This window comes from Rhinichthys klamathensis, unplaced genomic scaffold, assembly GCF_029890125.1.
Source record: "Rhinichthys klamathensis goyatoka isolate OS25496 unplaced genomic scaffold, OSU_Roscu_1.1 h1tg000254l_1, whole genome shotgun sequence".
Taxonomy (NCBI): domain Eukaryota; kingdom Metazoa; phylum Chordata; class Actinopteri; order Cypriniformes; family Leuciscidae; genus Rhinichthys; species Rhinichthys klamathensis.
The window spans coordinates 4,660,623-4,681,670 of record NW_026606776.1 but is presented as its reverse complement, the minus strand read 5'-3'; the positions used below and the strand labels follow the sequence as shown (position 1 = coordinate 4,681,670).

General features: G+C 36.3%; 2 protein-coding genes across 2 annotated transcripts; both read right to left on the bottom strand.

Moving 5' to 3' along the window:
• Positions 1 to 1,666: 1,666 nt before the first annotated feature.
• On the bottom strand, positions 1,667 to 17,198 carry LOC130101352 (caspase-8-like). Its single transcript, XM_056267039.1, has 15 exons — positions 17,090 to 17,198; positions 15,403 to 15,707; positions 15,065 to 15,164; positions 14,667 to 14,817; positions 14,547 to 14,569; positions 13,540 to 13,573; positions 13,392 to 13,456; positions 12,980 to 13,097; positions 12,415 to 12,891; positions 3,435 to 3,463; positions 3,073 to 3,195; positions 2,823 to 2,934; positions 2,614 to 2,736; positions 2,046 to 2,532; positions 1,667 to 1,835 (listed from the first exon to the last, which is right to left on the bottom strand). Exons 2-15 carry the CDS (start codon positions 15,699 to 15,701, stop codon positions 1,694 to 1,696), a joined length of 2,283 nt encoding a protein of 760 aa, XP_056123014.1. The 5' UTR covers positions 15,702 to 15,707; positions 17,090 to 17,198; the 3' UTR covers positions 1,667 to 1,693.
• Positions 11,165 to 13,274, bottom strand: LOC130101272 (caspase-8-like). The gene is made up of 3 exons (XM_056266931.1): positions 12,980 to 13,274; positions 12,390 to 12,891; positions 11,165 to 11,528 (listed from the first exon to the last, which is right to left on the bottom strand). The coding sequence occupies exons 1-3, from the start codon at positions 13,077 to 13,079 to the stop codon at positions 11,399 to 11,401; spliced, it is 732 nt and encodes a 243-aa protein (XP_056122906.1). The 5' UTR covers positions 13,080 to 13,274; the 3' UTR covers positions 11,165 to 11,398.
• Positions 17,199 to 21,048: the final 3,850 nt, after the last annotated feature.

The window sequence follows — 21,048 nt, the reverse complement described above, 5'->3', positions numbered from 1 at the left end:
TAAGTCAGAAACATTGGATCAGGTAGGATGACAGGAGTGGTATGTGTCAAATGTAGGGGTTTTATATTACGGTAGGTGTCTTTTAATAACTATACCTACATCAAAAAAATCATTAGGTACAATTGTTAGGAAGAGTCAACAGTGTAATAATAAATATAATTACAGAAATTAATTATATCTTTAATTACATTCCGATATTTTTTAAGTATAAGTACAATGTAAAATGAATGTACACAATAAGTGCATTGTATCCAATGATTAATTGCTAATACACACAGTAGTTGTAGTTTAATGTAGTATCTTCATTGACATTTTTCCCAGTAACAAAGTTAAATGCAGATATCTCCAAAACAGATCGTCCAAGTCAAAAATCAGATCGAGATATCCATAATTAAATCCCTGTAAGTTGCTATGAAACAATCAGTATTTTATAAAGTGCTATAAAAAATAAATTTAAACTTGGCTAGTGACTTCAAATTAGTTTTGAATTGACTTTTGTTTATAGTATAACAAAAATGTATCAAAACTCATGTACGGTCTTTATTTGGTAATCATTAACAACTGGAAAAGTCATTGAAATTCTTTTGTTATAAGATGTGGGGACCCTGAATAAGACGGAACCTGAATAATACATTTATTATGTTAAATTACCTATTTTTAAAGCTCTTCCACATGATTAATTTGCTAACAGTCCATTCTTATTTCATTTGTTGCACTTATTTCAGTAACATAAGACTTGCATCTCGGGTACAATAACACACCCATATACAAAGACACCCAGTCACTTGAACACACACCAGAATGACAGAATTGACGTTGAGGGGGCACGTCCCCCCACCCAATATTCAAATCAGTGGTCATAAATATGGGTTTTTCTGAGCAGTTCTGTCAGAAACATATAAGATTATATGTATATACACAGTGGTTTTCTGACCGCCCAAATTTTTCACAGAAACAGTTATTAGCTAATGTCTACCACCCACAGGAATTACATTTTATTTACATATATTTGCCACATAGTAAAAGTGAAGAGAATCATGAATCATTTGAAACCAATTTGTTTTTCACTTTTTAATGACAAACTCGTGTTTAAAGCACAGGGTTTTTCCAGATATGTGCATTTTATTACCCAAACCGTGCATGCAAACTGCATGTAAAAAGTCTTTAAAAATGTTAAATACAAAAGCCTGGTTAAAAACTCAATGAAATGCACATGACATTATCAAGTTAAAATAAAATACATCAACACAGAAACATGCCATTGGGTAAGACCAACAGAAAAGTATACCGTATGTCAAATGTAGGCATCACAAAGCACATTTCCACAGGCAGGGACAAGAATTGACATGGTAATTATACTGTAAATACACTATAATAGCTAAAACAGCAGTTTGTGTGGGTCGCAGTTCACGTGGGTCCCAGGTTGAAAAATACAGAAGTCCGTATAAATACAGAAAAATCATATCTCCTGATCTCCAATTGATTTAACCTCTCGTCTCAGAGCTGTTCTATGCCTCTGATTTGTCAGCTAGGCCTAGTTATTTAAATACAGCAGTGGAATTGTAAATGAGGTAAATTATTAACTAATGGTTATCAACCATTATGACTTGATCTTCTATGAACCCAGCATAATAAGGAACAGTAGGGCTTTGTTCAACCTATCATAAATTATTAAAAAAAAATTTTTTAGCTATTAAAAGGAGGTTTGCTTCATGGGAAGGACCAGTATTTTGGTTAGAGTGTAGCGAACCTCAGGCATCTGCTTGGAACGCTGAATGTTTTTCAAGCTCACTTCTCGATTCACCCTTGTCAAAATTGAGTGCATGTCCTCTTTCCTGTCAAAAAAAGAAAGAGATACAAACAAGTTACATGAGTGAGTTGTGGACACATCAATACATATTAGTGTTTACAAATGCAAAATAGCCATATGCATCATTTGATGGTGCTTTGAATGATCAGACCACAATGTGTTTCCAAGATGATAAACTCACCCAAAATGGATGTTAACACCAAATGCAAAAATGATCAAAATAAAGACAACTCACCGTGGACAGCCAATTTCAAGCTGCTTGCAGAGCTCCTGGATATAGATAGAGCCGTCTTTAGTGTTGCGAAACGACTGGTATTGTTCTACTGTGGCCATTCCGATTAGGAAATCAGCTTTTAAAGGAACATAAGCATCCTCCTCAAATGTTTCATCTTCTGTGGTGCTCTCCTGTCCATCTGGCATCCACACACCTTGCTGGGCCTCATTACCCTGACAGGCCTGAATGAAGAAAAGCTTGGGCTTGCTGACTAGTGTGCGGCATTCAGCAAAAGGCTGTGTGAGTTCACGAATCGGAACTTCTTTTCCATCTATTCCCAGAACAGAGCCTTTCTCTCCATGGGAGAGGATGCAGCAGACAAAGGCATCCATGCGAGAGTGATCCCTCTCTGCAAACTCCTTTATCACATTTTGCATATCCGAGGCTCGCAAATCGGCCCGCACCTCAACTTCGAAAAACATGTTCTCAAACACTCTGGTAAGATTATCTAGGAGAAAAAGTCAAATGTATAGTTAGGTCTTCATCATAAATGTTGACTTTAAAGTAGGGATTAAACTCCCCAAAATACCTTTATCTTTGTCTGTCCCTTCCCGGTTTGTAAGTGACGGACCCTCAAAGTTATAGTTGTTGATGATCAAACAATATCCACAAGGTTTATTTGACATGGAATAAAATTCATTGTGCTTTGTCACTGTGGAAATAAGGACAGTTTAGGAGAAGGCTAGGCTTGGCATATATTCTAGTTTACTAACATAACACAGATTGTAAATGACTTACCTGCATGCTTCTTTTTAGGGTAATGGTCAGAAATATTGCCGGTGGGTTGAAGGGGCTCCCGCTTTCTTTTAAGTAAAATAGTCTTTTGAACACATTGGTTTTCTTTGGCTTCCTATATGGTAAAATTAAATAAATAGAGAAATACTAGCATAATAATATATCACAATGGTTCAGAAATATAATTGTCTCAAATAACATATCTATAAAAAATAACAGGGCATTTCTAATCTTAATTAAATGGCTATCTTACTTGTGATTTCCTCCTTACAGCCTTCTTTCTTTGTGATTTATCTGATGCTTTGCCCTTATTTTGCTCTTTCTTGGTAGCCTGACTTTTCTGATCATTGTTGCTGACATGGCAAGTTTCATCCATCTGAGAGTAATGTCCAGAAAAACCGTAATGTCAACAGAATCATTAGATGTTTGTATATCAACAAATAATATAATATTATCCAATACACGGTTTTAAAAACAAAACATGCAACATATTAAAAAAAACACTGCGCAGTGCCAGTGCGTGGAGTCAGTGAAGCAGGAAGTTTTCGCGCGCTTTTGTGCAGATACAAAAATATAAACGCAAACAAATGAATGAGTAAACACAACAGTACTTACCGTTAACTCGAGGAAAAGTGCTAGATTGGCTTATGAAACAATGCAGATCAGTCGGATATATTTAGATTTTGCAGGTGTTCTGTGGACAATGAGACTTAGTTTACGAGTGGATTGCGGAGAGAGAGAGGATATGGACACAATCTCTCTGCCCTTCGGAAGAAAGTTAAATGGCCGCCTTAAAGAATATTTCATATTGCGAGTTGACGCATGCTGGCGGGAGGAGCTGCAAACGGAGACGTGAAATCGGACACTTTCTGATTCCCGTAGTGACGCTTGTGCTGTATTTGTAGACTTACCACAGCGGAAGTGAAATAAATGCAATATTTGTCAGATACACAGACGTTTCAGTTACTTTTCTATTTAATACTTTATGTAGTAACTGTTACTGCTTAATACAGCGTCTGTTTGTACAAGAATAAAGTTCAACATTTGCCCATACTAGCCTAGCCTACTTAAATACCAATGAAGTGGTGTTTTTTTAAAATACATTTTATTTTGATAAACATGATACAATAACATAGCGACTTTATGAAAAGAGGTTTTACTGTTATAAAAACAGATTTATGAGCATTAGTGGAACTGAAGGTTTGAGAGTAGGCTGTGAAAAAAACAACAACGTTTTGCAACTTTTGCAGCTCCCCGGTCAGGTGGGAGAACGGGGTAATGTGAGACACCCCCTGTATCTAGGCAACGGAACACATTTGCGGTCATGTGACCACTATGTTTTCAAGCCCCTCAAATTTCCCCTTGGCCATGAAGGAGAGAAGTGCTGTGGTAAGCATGTTTATTTCACACAAAAAAATGTTTTTGCATGTAAAAGTACATTTTCTTGCTGTCAACTTACTGTTGTGCCAAAGCAAATTGATTCAGGTAGAAAAAATTATATCATACATGTTGATGAACTACCAACATATAAAACCATGTGATGATGCTAGCTGAAGATTATCCTGAATTGCTAAGAGAGATTGATTTTTCTAAAATATGGCTTTGGGGTAAAGTGAGACAAATGCTGTGGGTTAAAGTGAGACATGAGGAACAAGTTAAGTTTAGTCTTAAAATATTTTAATGTAATATTAGCCTACATTACATATCTTTTAAAATTTTTAATGTCATAAACATTGTAGAAAAGCCATCATACCAAGGCAATACACCAGGAAGACAACCTGGGGCTTCCTAGCACGTCGTCATCTCTCTGTATGAACTCCAGAGGCAACATCCCTGGGAAGGGCTACAGCCTTCAATAAAACTACAGTAGGGGAGTTATTTGACAATCTGGCTGTAGTGATGGGCATGTTCCTAAGAGTGATGTGCTGAAGAAACTGCCTCAACCTAAAAGGCCTGGAGGAACCATAGACAGTAAAAGAAATGGACACAGCGACCCCATAGACTTCAACGGAGACCAGTGAAGTGAATTAGAAGCACTCTCTTCCTGACGGCTGAGCGCACACTGCGCAGGCTCAAACTGAGCTTGAACACGTAGATGTGACGTGAGCAACCTGTCTGACAGTTGTAAGTCTTCTAGTAGCTGTGCAAGAGGAATCTGAATCATTCGCTTCCGAATCTTGCAGAGCCAGAGAGCGTGAGTAGGAGCTGTCCATGAGCTAGCAGCGGGATCAACTTTATGATTCTCTATGGGCTTCTCCCTTGACTTTATGCCTCCACGTCCCACCGATTGCCTGCGAACTTCTCCTCCTGTCTATACAGTAATTTCTCTACTGTGCAACTGAGAGTCGCGTGTTAATACGCAATCGTTAGCCTATTTTTACAAAAACTGCTTCTACGGTGCCATAACGTAAGATACAAGGTAATGGAGCCTGTTATACATTGTCGTGTTTCTTTAGAAATAAACAATGGACAAATTGAGTCTTTAAACACCTCCGATGTAAAGTTATTCGCTGTCAAATGGAATAAAATTCCCCCTTGGGAGGAACAAGGGAGAGAGCAACTCTTTATGTTTCCCTGTAACCTTCAGGACTGGAATGTAGGCCTAGTTGTAGAGTATGACAGTAGGCTGATGTTCTAATCCAGGTGGGTCCAGTCCAGGGATGGAAATTAGCACCCGCCACCAGCCAAATGCGGGTGATTTTGTGTTGTGGCGGGTAAACTCGCTTCACCTACCGGCCACCGTGGCGGGTAAATAAAAATAGCATACTGTTTCACCCGGACGGCGGACACTTTTAGAGGACGCACACCTTCAAACAAAATGTGGCGTTACATCGCAGGCGTAGAGGTCTGCAGAGAAAACATCATGGTGCGTTCACACCAGACGAGAATAGAGCGTCTGGCGCGAGTGATTTCATTGTTAAGTCAATGCAAAGACGCGTTACGCGCGTAAAAAATTCCTACGGCGCGAATGAGATGTAACGTTAGAGCGCGCCGTGGTAGATGCGAATACGCCTCATTCGCGCGGCAAGTTCGAGCGTCTGACGCGTTCCGCGCGCATGATTTTATTGAGTGCTTTTGTGCATTCACGCGTTTGACGCGAATTCGCGTCTGCCGCCCGAGTTGAAAAATCTGAACTTTAGCGTCAATTCGCGCCGCGTTAACCAATCAGGAGCCTAGCTGCTGTCACGTGGTGAAGTATCTGGATGCTTCAATAAATTATTTTGTACTAAATGCCTGATGTGGTTCTAATGCACAACAAAGCAAATATTTTATCACATAAAACTTGATTTCAATATATGAGACATATTCATTTTGCATTGAATGCTATTTATTCCATTTCATATCTAGATTATATTAAATATTATTCTAATGTAAAGGCAACCAACATACTATAGCTCATAAATCCGTGTCTGGAGAGTGTTGTGTGAGAGAGAAAAAAAATCACAGGACAGGTTATTTACTTTTGGAGGCTGGCTCAATTTATCATCAAAACAAAAATAAATGACAGATTAGGTGGATGAGGCCGAGGGTGAGAGAAAGAGAAAATGTCAGTATTTCATTGAGACTTGAGATTAAATGAACTGCTTAAGTATTCTTGTAGTATTAATTTTCACATGCAGTTACACATTGTCGGTTAAAAACAAGAAAGTGGCTGGTAAAAACATTGAGTGGCTGGTAGATTTTGAAATCCACCAGCCACAGTGGCCGGTGGACAAAAAAGTTAATTTCCATCCCTGGTCCAGTCCCTGTTCTAGATTGTCCTTTGCCTTGAGCCTCAGACACTCCAGATAAAACAGCTCAAACATGCATTTTAGTCTAGGAGTAAGCCTTGTCTGTAAAATATCCTTAAAATATCCATATTTAAAACTTTAAAGGGGTCATATAATGCAATTTTTGTACAAGCTAATATGATTCTTTAGGGTCTAAATTAAAACTTTGTAATATACTTTAATTAAAAATTCTCATTAGTATTGTAAGAAAACACTTATTTTACCTGGTCAAAAACAGCTCTGTTTTCAGCACGCCGTTTTAGTGCATATGCATTTAAATGATCATGAGCTTTGCTGACTCCGCCTCTCTGTTCTGCGCATACACCGTTTGTAACACAATAACCACGCGTTGTTCATTATAAACGTGGGATTATGAATTTTATTGAGAACGTTGTACATAGAAAACATGCTGTAATGTACACTGAGTGTAAACCGACGCATTCATCGTGAAGCGTGCAGCTGGCGATTTGCAAAGATTATATAAATATTAATATAAAGATTAATAAAACGTTACACTCACTTTAGTTCTTCTGAAGGTTCAGCAGGAAGACGAACAGGTTCCGATCCTTTATTCAGGTGCAGCTTCTCAGCAAAACCAGCTTTACACTGATCCTCGTTTATAAAGCAGTCTGCTGAGAAATGATTCGACGTTGCTCGTGGGGAATATTCCCTTCGAAAACAAACTCAGCCACTGCGTCTTCAGCGGTTCGGATTTAGGAACATTAAAATGACTGCTGTGTTCATTATTGCACCCAAGAACAGAACACCACAATCGCTTAGACGCCATTCTGCTCATAGACAGTGCTCCAGCATATCAACAATGACCGCGCCGGTTCGCGCTAGTGATGGGCGGATCGATCCTAAAGTATCGATACTTCGATACTGACGTGGTATCGAAAAGGATCGATCCTCACATAAAAATATCGATCCAAATGTGTATTTTTTTTACCAGTAATTTTTTATTAATTTAGCACGCAATTCAGTGCGAAAAATAAGCGAATGTTAGCGGGTAATTGTGTAGGATAGAACCTTTTCTCCTAGTCATCTGTATACAAGACGAAACCAATCAATCACAGAGAGCGTTCGATGCTCGTGCTTCGCTGAGCTCACATGTCCAGTGCATTTGGGAAACGAAGCCTTGCTTAGATGTCAGAGAAACAATCAGGCGTTATTTCGCAATAAATAAACCAAAACTGTACATAACGATTTAAAATGTTGACGTCAGTAAGATCTTTTTTATGAAATTAATATTTTTATTCAACAAGGATCGATGCATTAAATTGATCAAAAGTGACAGTCAAGGGTTTTACACTGTTAAAAAAAATCTACTTCACATAAATGCTGTTCTTTCAACTTTGTTCATCAAATAATTCTGCATAAAATGTTTCATAGTTTCCGACAAAATATGAAACTGTTTTTAACATTGATAATAATAAGAAATGTTTCCTGAGCAGCAAATCAGCATATTAAAATGAATTATCATCATGACTGGAGTAATGATGCCGAAAATTCAGCCTTGATCACATGAATAAATTACAGTTTACTATGGCATAGAAAACAGATAGCCTATGTTAAATTGTTAAATTGTAATATTACAGTTTTTCCTAAGAGAAATAAAAATCTTACAGACCCCAAACTTTTGAACAGTAGGCTAGTACTAGTAGGCTAGTATTATAATTAGGGTAGTTTTGTAAAAGTCACTGACTAATTAAAGGGGAGTTGAGAGCACAAATCACAAAATAGGACTAGTAGTCATGAAAACGTGTTCAGATTTAGCATATTAATGATGCATTCACCTCATAAATCATGACACACTGCTCTAGCACAGGAAAGTGCATACAAGTTCAAATGCATGCTTTTAAAATGAAAAAGTATCGGTATCGGTATCGATATCGGCGATACTGGCCCTGTATTTACTTGGTATCGGATCGATACAGAAATTTGCAGTATCGCCCATCACTAGTTCGCGCAGACTATGATTGACAGGACGAGCGAGCGAGGGCGGGTCTGTGTTGAATCACAAGCTGTCAATCAACAATCGTGGGAGGGGCGTCCGTTTTATTGACGTCACAAAAACGAACGGCTCAATTTGAGGCAGGGGAAAACATATAAGGAGATTAAAACAAAAACACTGGATGGATTTTTATCATTATATGATGGTTGTGTACAGGCACTGCCAACACACATTTCAGTACAATCAACTTGTAAAAGTGCATGTACCATTATATGACCCCTTTAAGCTCTTTCTTTGAGTGTCGACACCTCCATTGTCCATTCTTAAAAAGACTTTGTCAGAAAATCTGTACTTGAACACTGTTGAGAAGGGGGGTCTAAACTTTCTTGATTTTACCACTTTAAACAACACCTTTAAAATAAATTGGATAAAGACCGTTATTAATAAGCCCGCATCTATCTGGAATCTGATCCCTAATATTATTTTTTTCTAAATTAGTGGGTTTAAAATTCTTATTATAATGAAAATCCCTGTCAAATTATCCCTTTTCATAGGCAAATGTTAGTTGCTTGGTTCCTCATCTTTAAACACAATTTTACACCTCAATCTTATATAATTTGGAATAATAAGGACCTAGGCTACTGTATAGACATGAATCTCTTTTCTTTGATAGTTGGTTTAAAAATGGAATTATTTTTGTATCTCAACTTTTCAATCAAAATGGTTCAGTTTGTAATTATTCTGAGTTTCTTAGTAAAGCATGGAATTCCTGTTACTCCAAAAGAGTTTGCAATTGTGGCTGATGCAGTGGCACAAGGAGTTCTCATGCGTTTTAAAGGATTTTCTTTTTCATCTCTGTCACTCAGTGGATCTGTGTAAGACATTTGTAGGTAAATAGAAATGTTGAGTCTTGTTTCAGGAGGAGTCTGTTTCTAATTAGGCCTTACTTACTGGAATGGTTTTGTAGTGACATTCCCTGGAAAAAAGTTTGGACATTACCTCCCAAATACCTGATAACTAACACAATTAGAGAAATTACCTTTAAGTTTAAGTTTATTCATAGGTTTCACCCAGATAAGTGCTCTCTCAAAAGACTGATATTAGAATTAGAAAAGAATGATATTAATACCCTGTTTTTTTGGGGTGTGACATTTGTGATTTTATCAAATGTTATGTGAATCCTAACTCTGAGTTACATATAAAAAATGTAATTTTCATTCATGAAAAGAAAAGTGATATTTATCTTATAAACCTTATTTTTCCGTTAGCTAAATATCACATTCACAAATGTACATTTTCTAAATGCAATTTTTTTAAGATTTAAACTTGAAATGAAAATGTATTTTGAATCTATTGAGTTCTCTAAAAACTTAAAATCTACAAGAACAGTGGCTGTGTTTAAGGACTTGGAACTTAATCTGGACTGAAAGACTGAAGGAGTATTGTTGTGTTATGACAATGAAGATAATTGTTGTTAATGTTTTTTTCCATTTCTTTTCTTCAAGCATTTAATAAAAAATAAATAAAAATCCAGAAATTCTAGAAATATATATTCATAAAAATATATATGTCTGGAATATAGACTACTTATTATAGATTAATTATAGACACTATAGATAGATTTATACATTTCAAAAGAAGCAAAAAACAAACAAACTAAAGAGCCATTAATCTCATCATTAAAGACCAGAAATCAGAATAAAACTGCAGTTATTTTGTTATAATACCTTTTATTAATAATCTCTACAACATTTTTCTCTGAAGTTTTTCATGGAACTCCTAACACCCCCTTGAAGCCACCAGAGGGTCTCAGAGCTCGAGTTTGAAAATCCCAGGTCAAGATGTTGTGGGATGAACAAAGACCCGGTTTCACAGACAGGGTTTAGATTAAGGCTTTAGTTTAATTAGGACATTTAAGTAGCTTTTATAAATGTGCGTTAGAAAAAAACATTACTGGTGTGCATCTTGAGACAAAACAATGGCACTGACATATTTTAAGATTTGTCAGTGCAAGTTGCTTTCAGATAAAACGGCTCAAACATGCATTTTAGTCTGGGAGTAAGCCTTGTCTGTGAAACCGGCCAAAACCCAGCAGTGGCTCTTCAGTAATGTGTATGCAACAGGTGACCTGGTTCAGGTATAGAATGACAGTAGCTTTCAGAGAAACCAAAGGCTGGAAGTCAAGCAATTTTAAATGAAGTATCCTCCTGGGGAAACCAGTTTCAGACAGACACCAAGCCACCCCCAAAGTATTTGAAGTCTTAATACATTAATAATCATGTCGTTTGAGGAAACAGTCAATACATTTAATACAATTTAAAAAATAATAAATGTAATATTTAACAAAATAATTCTCCTTTATAAATCGAAGAAAAAGAAATGACAAGCTTAAATTTGCAGGAGAAAATTTAATAATTTTAAAAAATGACACTTTTTAAGAATGTCTAATTCGTTTATAATTTTCTATACATCAGTTATTTCTTACCATTTTAAAGTCTTAAACAACTTTAAACTCTGGGTTTTTAGTTCTTTCCGAAATATCAATAGATCTTACAACAGTATTCAAAACTAAATCATTTAGACTGCTGCTATAGAAATCACATTACATATTTGATGTACTCTTAAATTGCATTGTTTAAACATATAACTAAATTTCCATAACTCTGTGCAGTAAACTGAATCTCATAACCTTATTTAATAATTAAGACCAGACTCTAAGAGATAGCAAGATCAATATGACTCTATAGTACCAAAGAGCCTCGATCCTCCCTGAAAGATTAATATAGATTCTGAGTAACGGAATAATGTAAACTTGTCCAGCGTAAATCCAGTAATACCAGAGTCAATAAGTAGCTTCAGTCCATGGGAAGAACCAGCTTCTTGGTGAGGGTATATCGAGGTTCAGGCATCTGCTTGTAGCCTTTCAAAACTCTGGTGCTCACTTCACGGTTTACCTTTGTCAGGATGGACAAGATATCATCGTTTCTATCAGAAAAAGCAGATAAGCAGACTTTAATATGGATCCATCTAAATTAAACCATCATGAATATTCAACAGGAGCATTTTCTCCAAAGAGGCAAGGGAGGCAGTGTCTCTTTAAAGGCATACAAATAAGAAGGTATTTGACAAAAAAGGTGATCAAACACTGTGTAGACTAACATTTTTCTAAAGTAACAATGTTCTAAATGCAGTAAGGTTTAGAAAGAGACAGGATCTCTATTGCCTTCCAGGTGCTCACTGCACTTTCTCTGAAGTGTAGAGTAAACCAGGCTGTCGCTTAGGGCGGAAAAGGGGCACAGTGTGTAGGGGGGCCCAGAGGCATTGGGGGGCCTGGAGCTTGATTTCTACTGAAGGGGAACCCCCCTGTCAGTTTTTGTTTTGTTTTAAAAGGAACTCATATTTTTATTCATAAAGGGCATTATGAAAGACACAAGGAATTATGTTCTTTGTGAGGCGAGGAAAAATCCCCCCCCCCCCCCCCCCCCCCGCACCCCGCACCCCGCAAAAGCATTGCCGAATAATTTTTCCTCGCCTCACAAAGAACATAATTCCTTGTGTCTTTCATAATGTCCTTTCTGAATAAAAATATGAGTTCCTTTTAAAACAAAACAAAGACTGACACCAAACTTTTGAATGGAAGTGCGTGTACGAATAGCATTTCTTAATCTGCATAAATGGGTCAAACTGGTGGAAATAGATGGGATGACTGGTGGAAACTAAAGACTGCAAAGTAAACATCACAGAACTGGAACATGACTTTATACAGACCCAGCAAAGGCACATCTAAAAAGTCACGGTATATCTTTCATTCAAGGCATGAATGAGTCCTCTATGTTTTTAACTCACCCGCGGCAGATCTCCAGCTGTCTACAGAGCTCCTGGATATAGATAGACCCTTTTCTAGTGTGGCGAAACGACTGGTAGTACTCTACTGTGGCCATTCCGATTAGGAAATCAGCTTCAATGGGAACCATGCGCAAAGCAGGATTATAAGCATCCTCCTCAAATGTTCCTTCTTCTGTATTGTTCACTTGTCCATCTGCTGTCCATACACCGTCCTGGGCCACTTTACCCTGACAGGCCTGAATGAAGAAAAGCTTGGGCTTGCTAGCTAGTGTGCGGCATTCAGCAAAAGGCTGTGTGAGTTCACGGATTTCAACCGGTTTACCATCTACGCCCAACACAGTGCCTTTCTCTCCATGCGAGAGGACACAGCAGACAAAAGCGCCCATTTGAGCATGATCCTTATTTGCAAACTCCTTTATCGCATCTCTTATATCTGAGGCTTCCAGATCGTCCCGCACCTCAACTTTGAAATGCATTCTATGAAACAAGCTAAAAAGATCATCTACAGAAATAGAGAAAGTGTTCATTTAGAAGTCACAATTGTAAGGAATTATACAAATGAGATAAAAAAGGGTTAATACCCATAATACCTTTGTCCTTCCAAGTGCCTTCACGGTTGGAAAATTTGGACTTTTTTTCAAAGTTGTAGTTGTTGATGATTAGACAGTATCCAAGAGGCCGCTGAGTCATGATATAATATTCATCTGACTACATGAATGCAAAGCAAATAACATTAAAATGACATTTATTTACATATTACACAAATAGCCAGTACACAACAACCACACATCTTTTTCATAGAAGATCATTGTTAAATCCGATTTGTCTCAGCAGTGGAACTATGGAAATTAAAAACAGCCTTTTGTTACTAGTATGTGCTATGCCTTGATGAAAAAGTTCCAATCTATCAGATGTGGGACTAATGGTGCATCGGATAGATTGTCATTCAACCATAATTTAACAATGAAACAATAAAGAATAAAAATTAATTGTCTTTTTTACCGTGGGTGGAGGGTCTGAATCGGTGTAAACCGAGCCAACAGAGCCAAAAGAAGAGCCTCTTCTCCCTAAGGAAAAGCGTATAAGGTTAAAGACAGATACATTTAAAAAGACCATTAATGTTCAACAATGTATAACATAAATAACTCACGTCCTTCCTTTCTCTCTATGTTCTCTATGTCCACCTGTTGTGTTGACGGCAAGATGTGGAGGAAAGAGAAACAATTATTATGCATTAAATTGCAGTATATTTATCATTGCACTCTGTATTAGAATGTGACTACAACTATTATTAACTGGTATTTTTCAAAGGCTCTTTATTTCGAGATTGTTAATTAATGTGAAAATATTGATTGCTGATATAAGCTGTAGATGTGTGGTTCTCAACAACCCAAATAAAGGACCGCCATTCTATTGTGATAGGGTCATGTACAGCAGGGTAAAAACTACACTAGTGTAACTGTATTTTGTTAAGTTTGTCTTGACTAAACTTAAAAGAGAGGAAACAGTGCTTCGCATATAAAGGCGGTGTATCCAGTCAAACTCGGAATTTTGGCTCAAATACATCTGACACTTGGTGCATATTAAGCCAATATTGACAGGTTGTGTAACATTCCCTAATCCTAAAATCATTTCAGCAACGCAATGAAATATGACTTAAGACTACATTAAACAGGTTAAAACAGGTTCACATGGAACAATGATAAACATGGTTGTCTGAGAAGAATCTAATAATAGTTTTTACATTTTTACTAATAATTTGGTTCTCTGTTGGCTCACCACTTGAAGGTCAATATAAAGTCTGGTTGAGAAACACTGCTTTAGATTTTGTGGGTGTAAATGTTACACAAAGAATTACAAATTTTCTAAGATCACCCAGATCAGTGGCGGCTCATTGGGGGAGGCAAAGGAGGCACAGCCTACCCAAAATTTTGAGGTGAAAATGGGAGATGGACGATTAAGTGTTAGTAAAATTTTCTTTACATATTCTGTCTAAAATTGAACAAATTAACCATTTTAAAGCAGTTAAGCAAAATAAATAAATACATAAATGCTTGGCAGGGGATCCCCCGACCGCTACAATTTAAAATAACCACATCATGAGAATGATTTGTGTCATACTGTGTGAAAATTGAGGCAAAGATTTGGCTTACTTACATTTAGAGGGAGTCTGTGAGCATCTTCAAAAAATGAACAAAACAAAACAAAACACTGTTGTAAATGTTTGGATAAATGAGAAGAGCAGATATAGTTAATTCATTTGATTTAATCAGTAACCTTGTTCTGGGTCTCTGCCCATATTCTGGAACTCCTCTATCCTACAGGCCAGCGGTTTGTCACATTGCTCAAGAATACTGTGAAGTTCATCGAGGTTGTCTTCCCCGAGCTTCTGTTGCTTTTCCATCTCAATCATAATATCTAGAAGTGACTGTAGGGTTCAAATAAAACAATAGGTTAAAGAGCAAACCATAAATACTGTAAATAGTAGACAAAAAAAAAACAACAACCATTTTTTAATGAAATAAAATGGAAAAAATAATGTTCATTTACAAAGCTAGATTTTGCAGTCAAAGTAGTTCTTCATCAGCAATTGCATATTCCACTTTCACATTAATTTATTATTTGTGTGCAATCTGCACTAACATTATAACTTCAGTGCTTAAGATAAAACTCACAGCCGACGGTCCTAGTTTTGCCTTTGGAAGTTCCAAAAGGAACTTTACAGAGCGAAGGTTTTCTTCTGTCATGTCCTCGAATATTTCAAAAAGCATCTTTCTGATGAGAAGAGGAAAACAAAACAAGACACACACATTGTGACATCAAATATTAAAAGTAGAGTAAGAACAAGCTGCATTTTCCAAGAAAACTATTTTGTTATTGATAGTGTTCTTGACTTCTATGGATCTTGTTTAGCACGTCAGTGTGCTAATCTCTATCAGACAATAACTTTAAGAGGAGTTTTTTTTTATTGTAGTAATCTACATTTATGGATCATTGGGAATTTTCTTCATACCTGTAGGGTGAGACACCTTTACTAGAAGATTCACGTTCTGGTAGTTTTCTATCCACTTCCTCTTTCGAAGTGTTCAGGATGGCAAGCAAGTCAAGGCGCCCAATTGTGATCAGAAGCTCAGGGACAAGTAGCTCGTCATCAAGCAGTGCTTGCTCGCCCAGTCGCAGGAACAGGTCTTTGGCATCTTTCACGGTCTCCAAACGCTTCGTGGGAATCAGGTTTATGCACAGAAACTTCAGCTTGGCCACATCAGTACTTGGCAGGTTCTCGTCAATCTTGTGAAACTTCTGAAGATCCATATTCTGCTGCATAATGTAAAATAGCAAGTCAATGATATAAAGGAAAAACATTTTAAACAACCTTGGAAAGCCCATATTTTGTGACAGGACTGTAACCACGATAGACACTGAGGGAGACAATTCAACTCCAATAATTAGACGTGACCAAATCGTCCCCTCAAATATTTGATATTCTTGATGCTGCTCTGATGCACTCTATTAAACACTTTTTAGGCCAGTCTGCCTCAGCGGTCTAACAGTGCTCGTCAATGTCAAAATCATCATGATGACCAATCAAATCAAAGAAGACGGGACATACTGTTAACATAAAACGAGTGCTAAAATTGAATTCCAACATGATGCTTTGTTTAAGCTTTATGAGTGAAAGAATGCATAAAAAATCAAAGACTTAAAAGGGACTTTGATCATTTGTAAATATCTCAAAAAATGTTAATGCATACTATACAGTGATGCCAATTGCTAATCTTTTTTTTTTTTATCAAATTTTGCTGTTTTGAATTGAAAATATGCATGATTTACATGATTCATGGGATTCAAAACTTAATGTGACAGACAAGAAAGGTTGTAGGTTTTTGACAAAGACATATTATTTAAATAAAGTATTATTTGCAAATAGTTTAATTGATTACTTAACAACTACATCTTCTCTAAATCCAATTCAATTATTTAATTACAAAGAATTATAGTAATAAGTAATAATTAATTTAAATAAAAATACCAATTTGTGAACCTTTACTCTGATATCAAGTTCAAAAACATGTCTCAACCTGCCCAACCCAACATTTATGAAAATACCTTGTCCTAAAGCAGCGAGCGTCAAGAACCATGATAGTTTAATGTATTTCCGGTGTTTTTGTTGTGTTCGCAGATATAAAATATGATAATAGAATTTTTGTTTGGAAAACAGAATACTAATTTCATAATACTAGAACACAAAGTTTTGAACTCGGTATTTGATCGTATCCGATCGTATCATACAAAACTACTGAGAAACACACATAGCTGCTAGGACTTTTGTGACAAACATACTGCCTTCGGACAATTAACCTCGGGTTAAGAGTGAATTTTTCGTCAGATAGTTCTGCGGTGTGATAAGATTTTTTTAAACTAGCAATAACAAGTGTAGCACGAAATGTATAACATTTATACAAGTATAAAACAATTGTTTAGATCAAGTGTATAATGTCACAATTTACGACAACGACACTGCTGCCACTGTTTGTAATTTCTTGTCAACTAATGTTACCCCCAAAAAAACTTGTTCGCCGAGTCGAGAGCTACAATGCTACAGCTAAAATCATACGAACCCTAAACTAAGTTTTGACAAACACGTCCATGAAATTGAACTCGAACGAACAATCAACGAAAATACTCAAAAATCCTCTTACCTTTACATTTACAACATCCAACTGAAATAATATCAACGTAAACACTCGAGGAACCAAAAACAATATACCGGTAGTCTGATCTACATGCTAAAGCTGTTTTCCAACGCGTTTTTACTTTCAGTTTCATCCTCTTCTATTTAAACGAGAAGGAGGTCTCTGCAGAGCAACAAGGGGCGTGCCTCAATTTGGGGGCGTTTTACAACCAGGTAGGCGTTTTACAATCTCTCTGCCTGGTTTGCTAAAACTTGAGTGGGTGATACTTGAATACGCTTTCCCCATCAGATATTCAGATATTAGTGATAAAGCGAGAAAACGGTACAGTCTATGGGTGAAATGAGGAGAGAGGTCACCTGTCCTGCATATGGATGTAAGTGGATTTGTGTAAATTCTCATTTTACGTCAGTTAACGCTAATTAGTTTGTGTAAACTTGCTTGCAACACGATTAAGAAAAGCTCCAAGAGGTCTGCCACTTACAATCTATCGCTAACCACTATTAGCAAACATTCGCTAACTTTTTGGTGCATGCGTTTGTTACTTTAGTGTTGATAGTGGTAGTTTGCTTACTGTCGGCGTATTGTAATATAAAAAAATAGTTAACGTTAGCTTGTCAGACTAGAAAACAATAATTGTAAACAAATATTAGTGGGCTATTCCACCGAATTATGGCCCGGTTTCACAGACAGGGACAGGGTTTAGCCTAAACCAGGATTAGTCCATAGTTCAATTAGGACATTTAAATAATTTTCATAAACATGCTTAAAAAAAAAAAACATTACTGGTGTTCATCTTGAGACAAAACAAAGACACTGATATATTTTAAGATTAGTCAGTGCAAGTGTATTTCAGTTGGAACAGCTCAGACTTATTTGGTCTAGGACTAGGCTTTAAAATTGTTAGTGAAACCAGGGGATATAGGTAGCCTACTAATATGTTCTATAAATACAATAATAAAAAAATAAATAACTATTAATACATTTTAAGGAAAGTGTTGTGCACATTAATCTAACTGCAAATTCTGTCTAATTAAAAATGATTAAAAACGATTTAAATTTTTTTTGTGGATAAATTACGTTTTCATTCAGTCCAGAACCCACTCCCTTCATATAAGAAATGGTGTTTGAGTGTGAGGTGCGCTGTAAGAAAACAAGAAAAGCTGAAAAAGCATTGCTTGTTAAGTTTATTATTTTTAATATCAATTTTAATGTAATATTTATAATTTTTCTGTTATTTATATTATATCTCATAACCCTAACAAAAACCTCTGCAGACACCTAGATTTAAATAGAAACATGATTTGACCTTTTTTAGCTGTGAGATCAGCTCACTAGTCAATGTTCAACACTCTTCATTATATCAGTGCAGGCATTAATACCTCACATGTGTAGTCAAACCTATAGACTAACATAATTATGTACAGTGGAGGAAACTTGTTAAATTAAAATGGATGAAATTGTTGTCTATTCACCACATCACAATTCAGCGGAGAGGACAAGAGCCTCAACCACAGCGCTACCTTGCAGATACTAATTTATTCACATGCCCCTTCTGCACATCTCAAATATGTAAACCCAGACATTATCATCAAATAGTGGCCCATATAGCTGGGCATAAAATAAGGCCCCCAGCAGCACCTGATCCACCACAACAAACTCCTTCGCTGGCCCCAGCAGCACCTGATCAATGAAACTTGATATACTGTATTATTAATGTGTTTTTATGTCATAAATTTATCAAGATCGGTCATGGAAATCCAGCAAAGAAAGAGAAGGCGGACTGACAAGCCACACAAAACTGGTATGATTTATTTTGTTTGAGGTGCTCTATTATTTATAGTAAATGTTGACTGTTATTTACTGATGTTCTTCATTTGTCCCTTCATAGTGGCAACTGTTGACCAACCCCTGAACATACAGGAGGCATGTATTTGTTATTACTCAATTTATAAAATGCAAGGGAATCATTATAACCACAAGAAGTTCAGATTATGTTTTGTTCATGTATAGCTTCCTCCGCTGGTCCTTCGTGAAATCTTACTGGAGGTTGTGCTTCAAGATGGTGATGTTGCAATTGGCTCCCTTGCTCTCACCTGCAGGTGCTTCAACAGCATTGTGAGCATGGAAAGTTTCCGCCGAGAGGCTCACTTTCGGTGGTTGGACAGTAAGTTTTATTAGTGTCACTGTTTGGTTAATCACAGCTCTCTCTGTTTTTCTCAGTTATGTATGGTTGAATATTAAGACAATGATGAGGTCAGCTGACAACTTTTTTTTTAGGTGTCGTGAACTGGAAGGCATTCAGTGAAAATGTCAGAAACCTGTACAGGGTTCCATACAGTCTATCCAGATGTCTCCATTTTGATACTACATACAAAGACTGTGGCGAAGGCTACAGAGGGAGAGGGCAAAGAGGTGTGTTGCAGGGGTTCTATGGCTCTGATGACTCCCCAGGATACTGCGGAGACTGTTTCTATGTGGCTGTGGAGGAAGCATCTAATGTTTCATGCAATGTGTTCCTCATGTTTGAACTTGCCACATTTATTGCTTATTTTATTTGATTGGATTGGATGCTCTCTTTTTTACTATTACATTAAATAGAGAATGCTGCATTTATCAATACAGTTTTTCATCATATTGGTTACAGTATCTATACGGTCAATAAAGTGATGCTAATGTTTAAAGTTTTCAGAGTCATTATTCTAAGTAAACACATTTTACCTTAATTTAAAGGTCAATACGTTTTACTTTATATATCATTTAATGTAAGCTACAAATATCACTTAAATATCAGTCATTACATATAAATATATTTTGAAAAATACAGGTGAGAAAGACCAATACAATAATTTTCACCATTGCTTTACAGTAGGATTTGGTAACTTTATTGGAAATTGAATTTTTCCTTGTTAATCACCGTTACAACTTGATTTATGTTGTGTTGTTCACACACACACAAAACGAAAATAAAACTAATGTAATTATAAATAGTTGAGTAATAAAGTAATTTTTAATACTTTTACCTTTTAAGGTTTACATTTAGAGAAAAATTGCATGTAGGTAGGAGAGAATATTATAAAATATAATACACACTCACAGGCTATAACAACATTTACATATACATTGCGACAACATTTATGTCAAAATAAAATCCAGCTACCTATTTTCTTTAAAAAGGAATTCTTTCATAAACCAAATTTCCCGTTATGTTATAAGATACAGATCTTGTATAACTATCTTATGAAAGAATTCCTTTTTATATCCTATGAAAGAATTCCTTTTTAAAGAAAATAGGTAGTTGTAGCCTGTATTTTATTTTTTACATAAATCAAATGTTGTCGCGATATAGACATAATAGTAAAAATCAAGAAAAAACCCGAGAAATAATAATAACGCATTTCCGCTTCTGAAAGTGCTATAATAAAATGTCCGCTTCTGAAAGGGCTTCCGAATCCGTACGGTTATGATTGGATGGTTGGAAAATGCCTAGACCGGTTTGAAAACGCCCATTAATTGGGAAACACCTTCTTGTTGTTCCGCAGAGACCTCTATTTGATTTAAACAGGAACTCAGGAAGTGACAAAAGGGTGTGTTCACAAATGTGTTGAATAATTCTGGGGGTTGAGTCATGGAATTCTAAAGAAATACTTAGTTTACAGACCGTTTGTCTTGAAGAAAAACAAATAAAGAGTTTATGTATCAGTATAAATACTGCTTCAGCTATTTTCTATATACAATTGAATTAAAAATATTTCTGTTATATGACGAGACAAGCTAGAATGTTTTACACGCTAGAATGTTTACTGTTTTAGGTATTGTTTTATATGGGCATATTGTTAACATTCTGTGCAATATTTCTTTATTACTGCACTACCAATCTACAGTGTCTCTCACATCAGGATCTGTTCATCCATATGAATCAAATGCTATTACAGTACATTCAAAAAAGCATAGTCATTATACCAAGG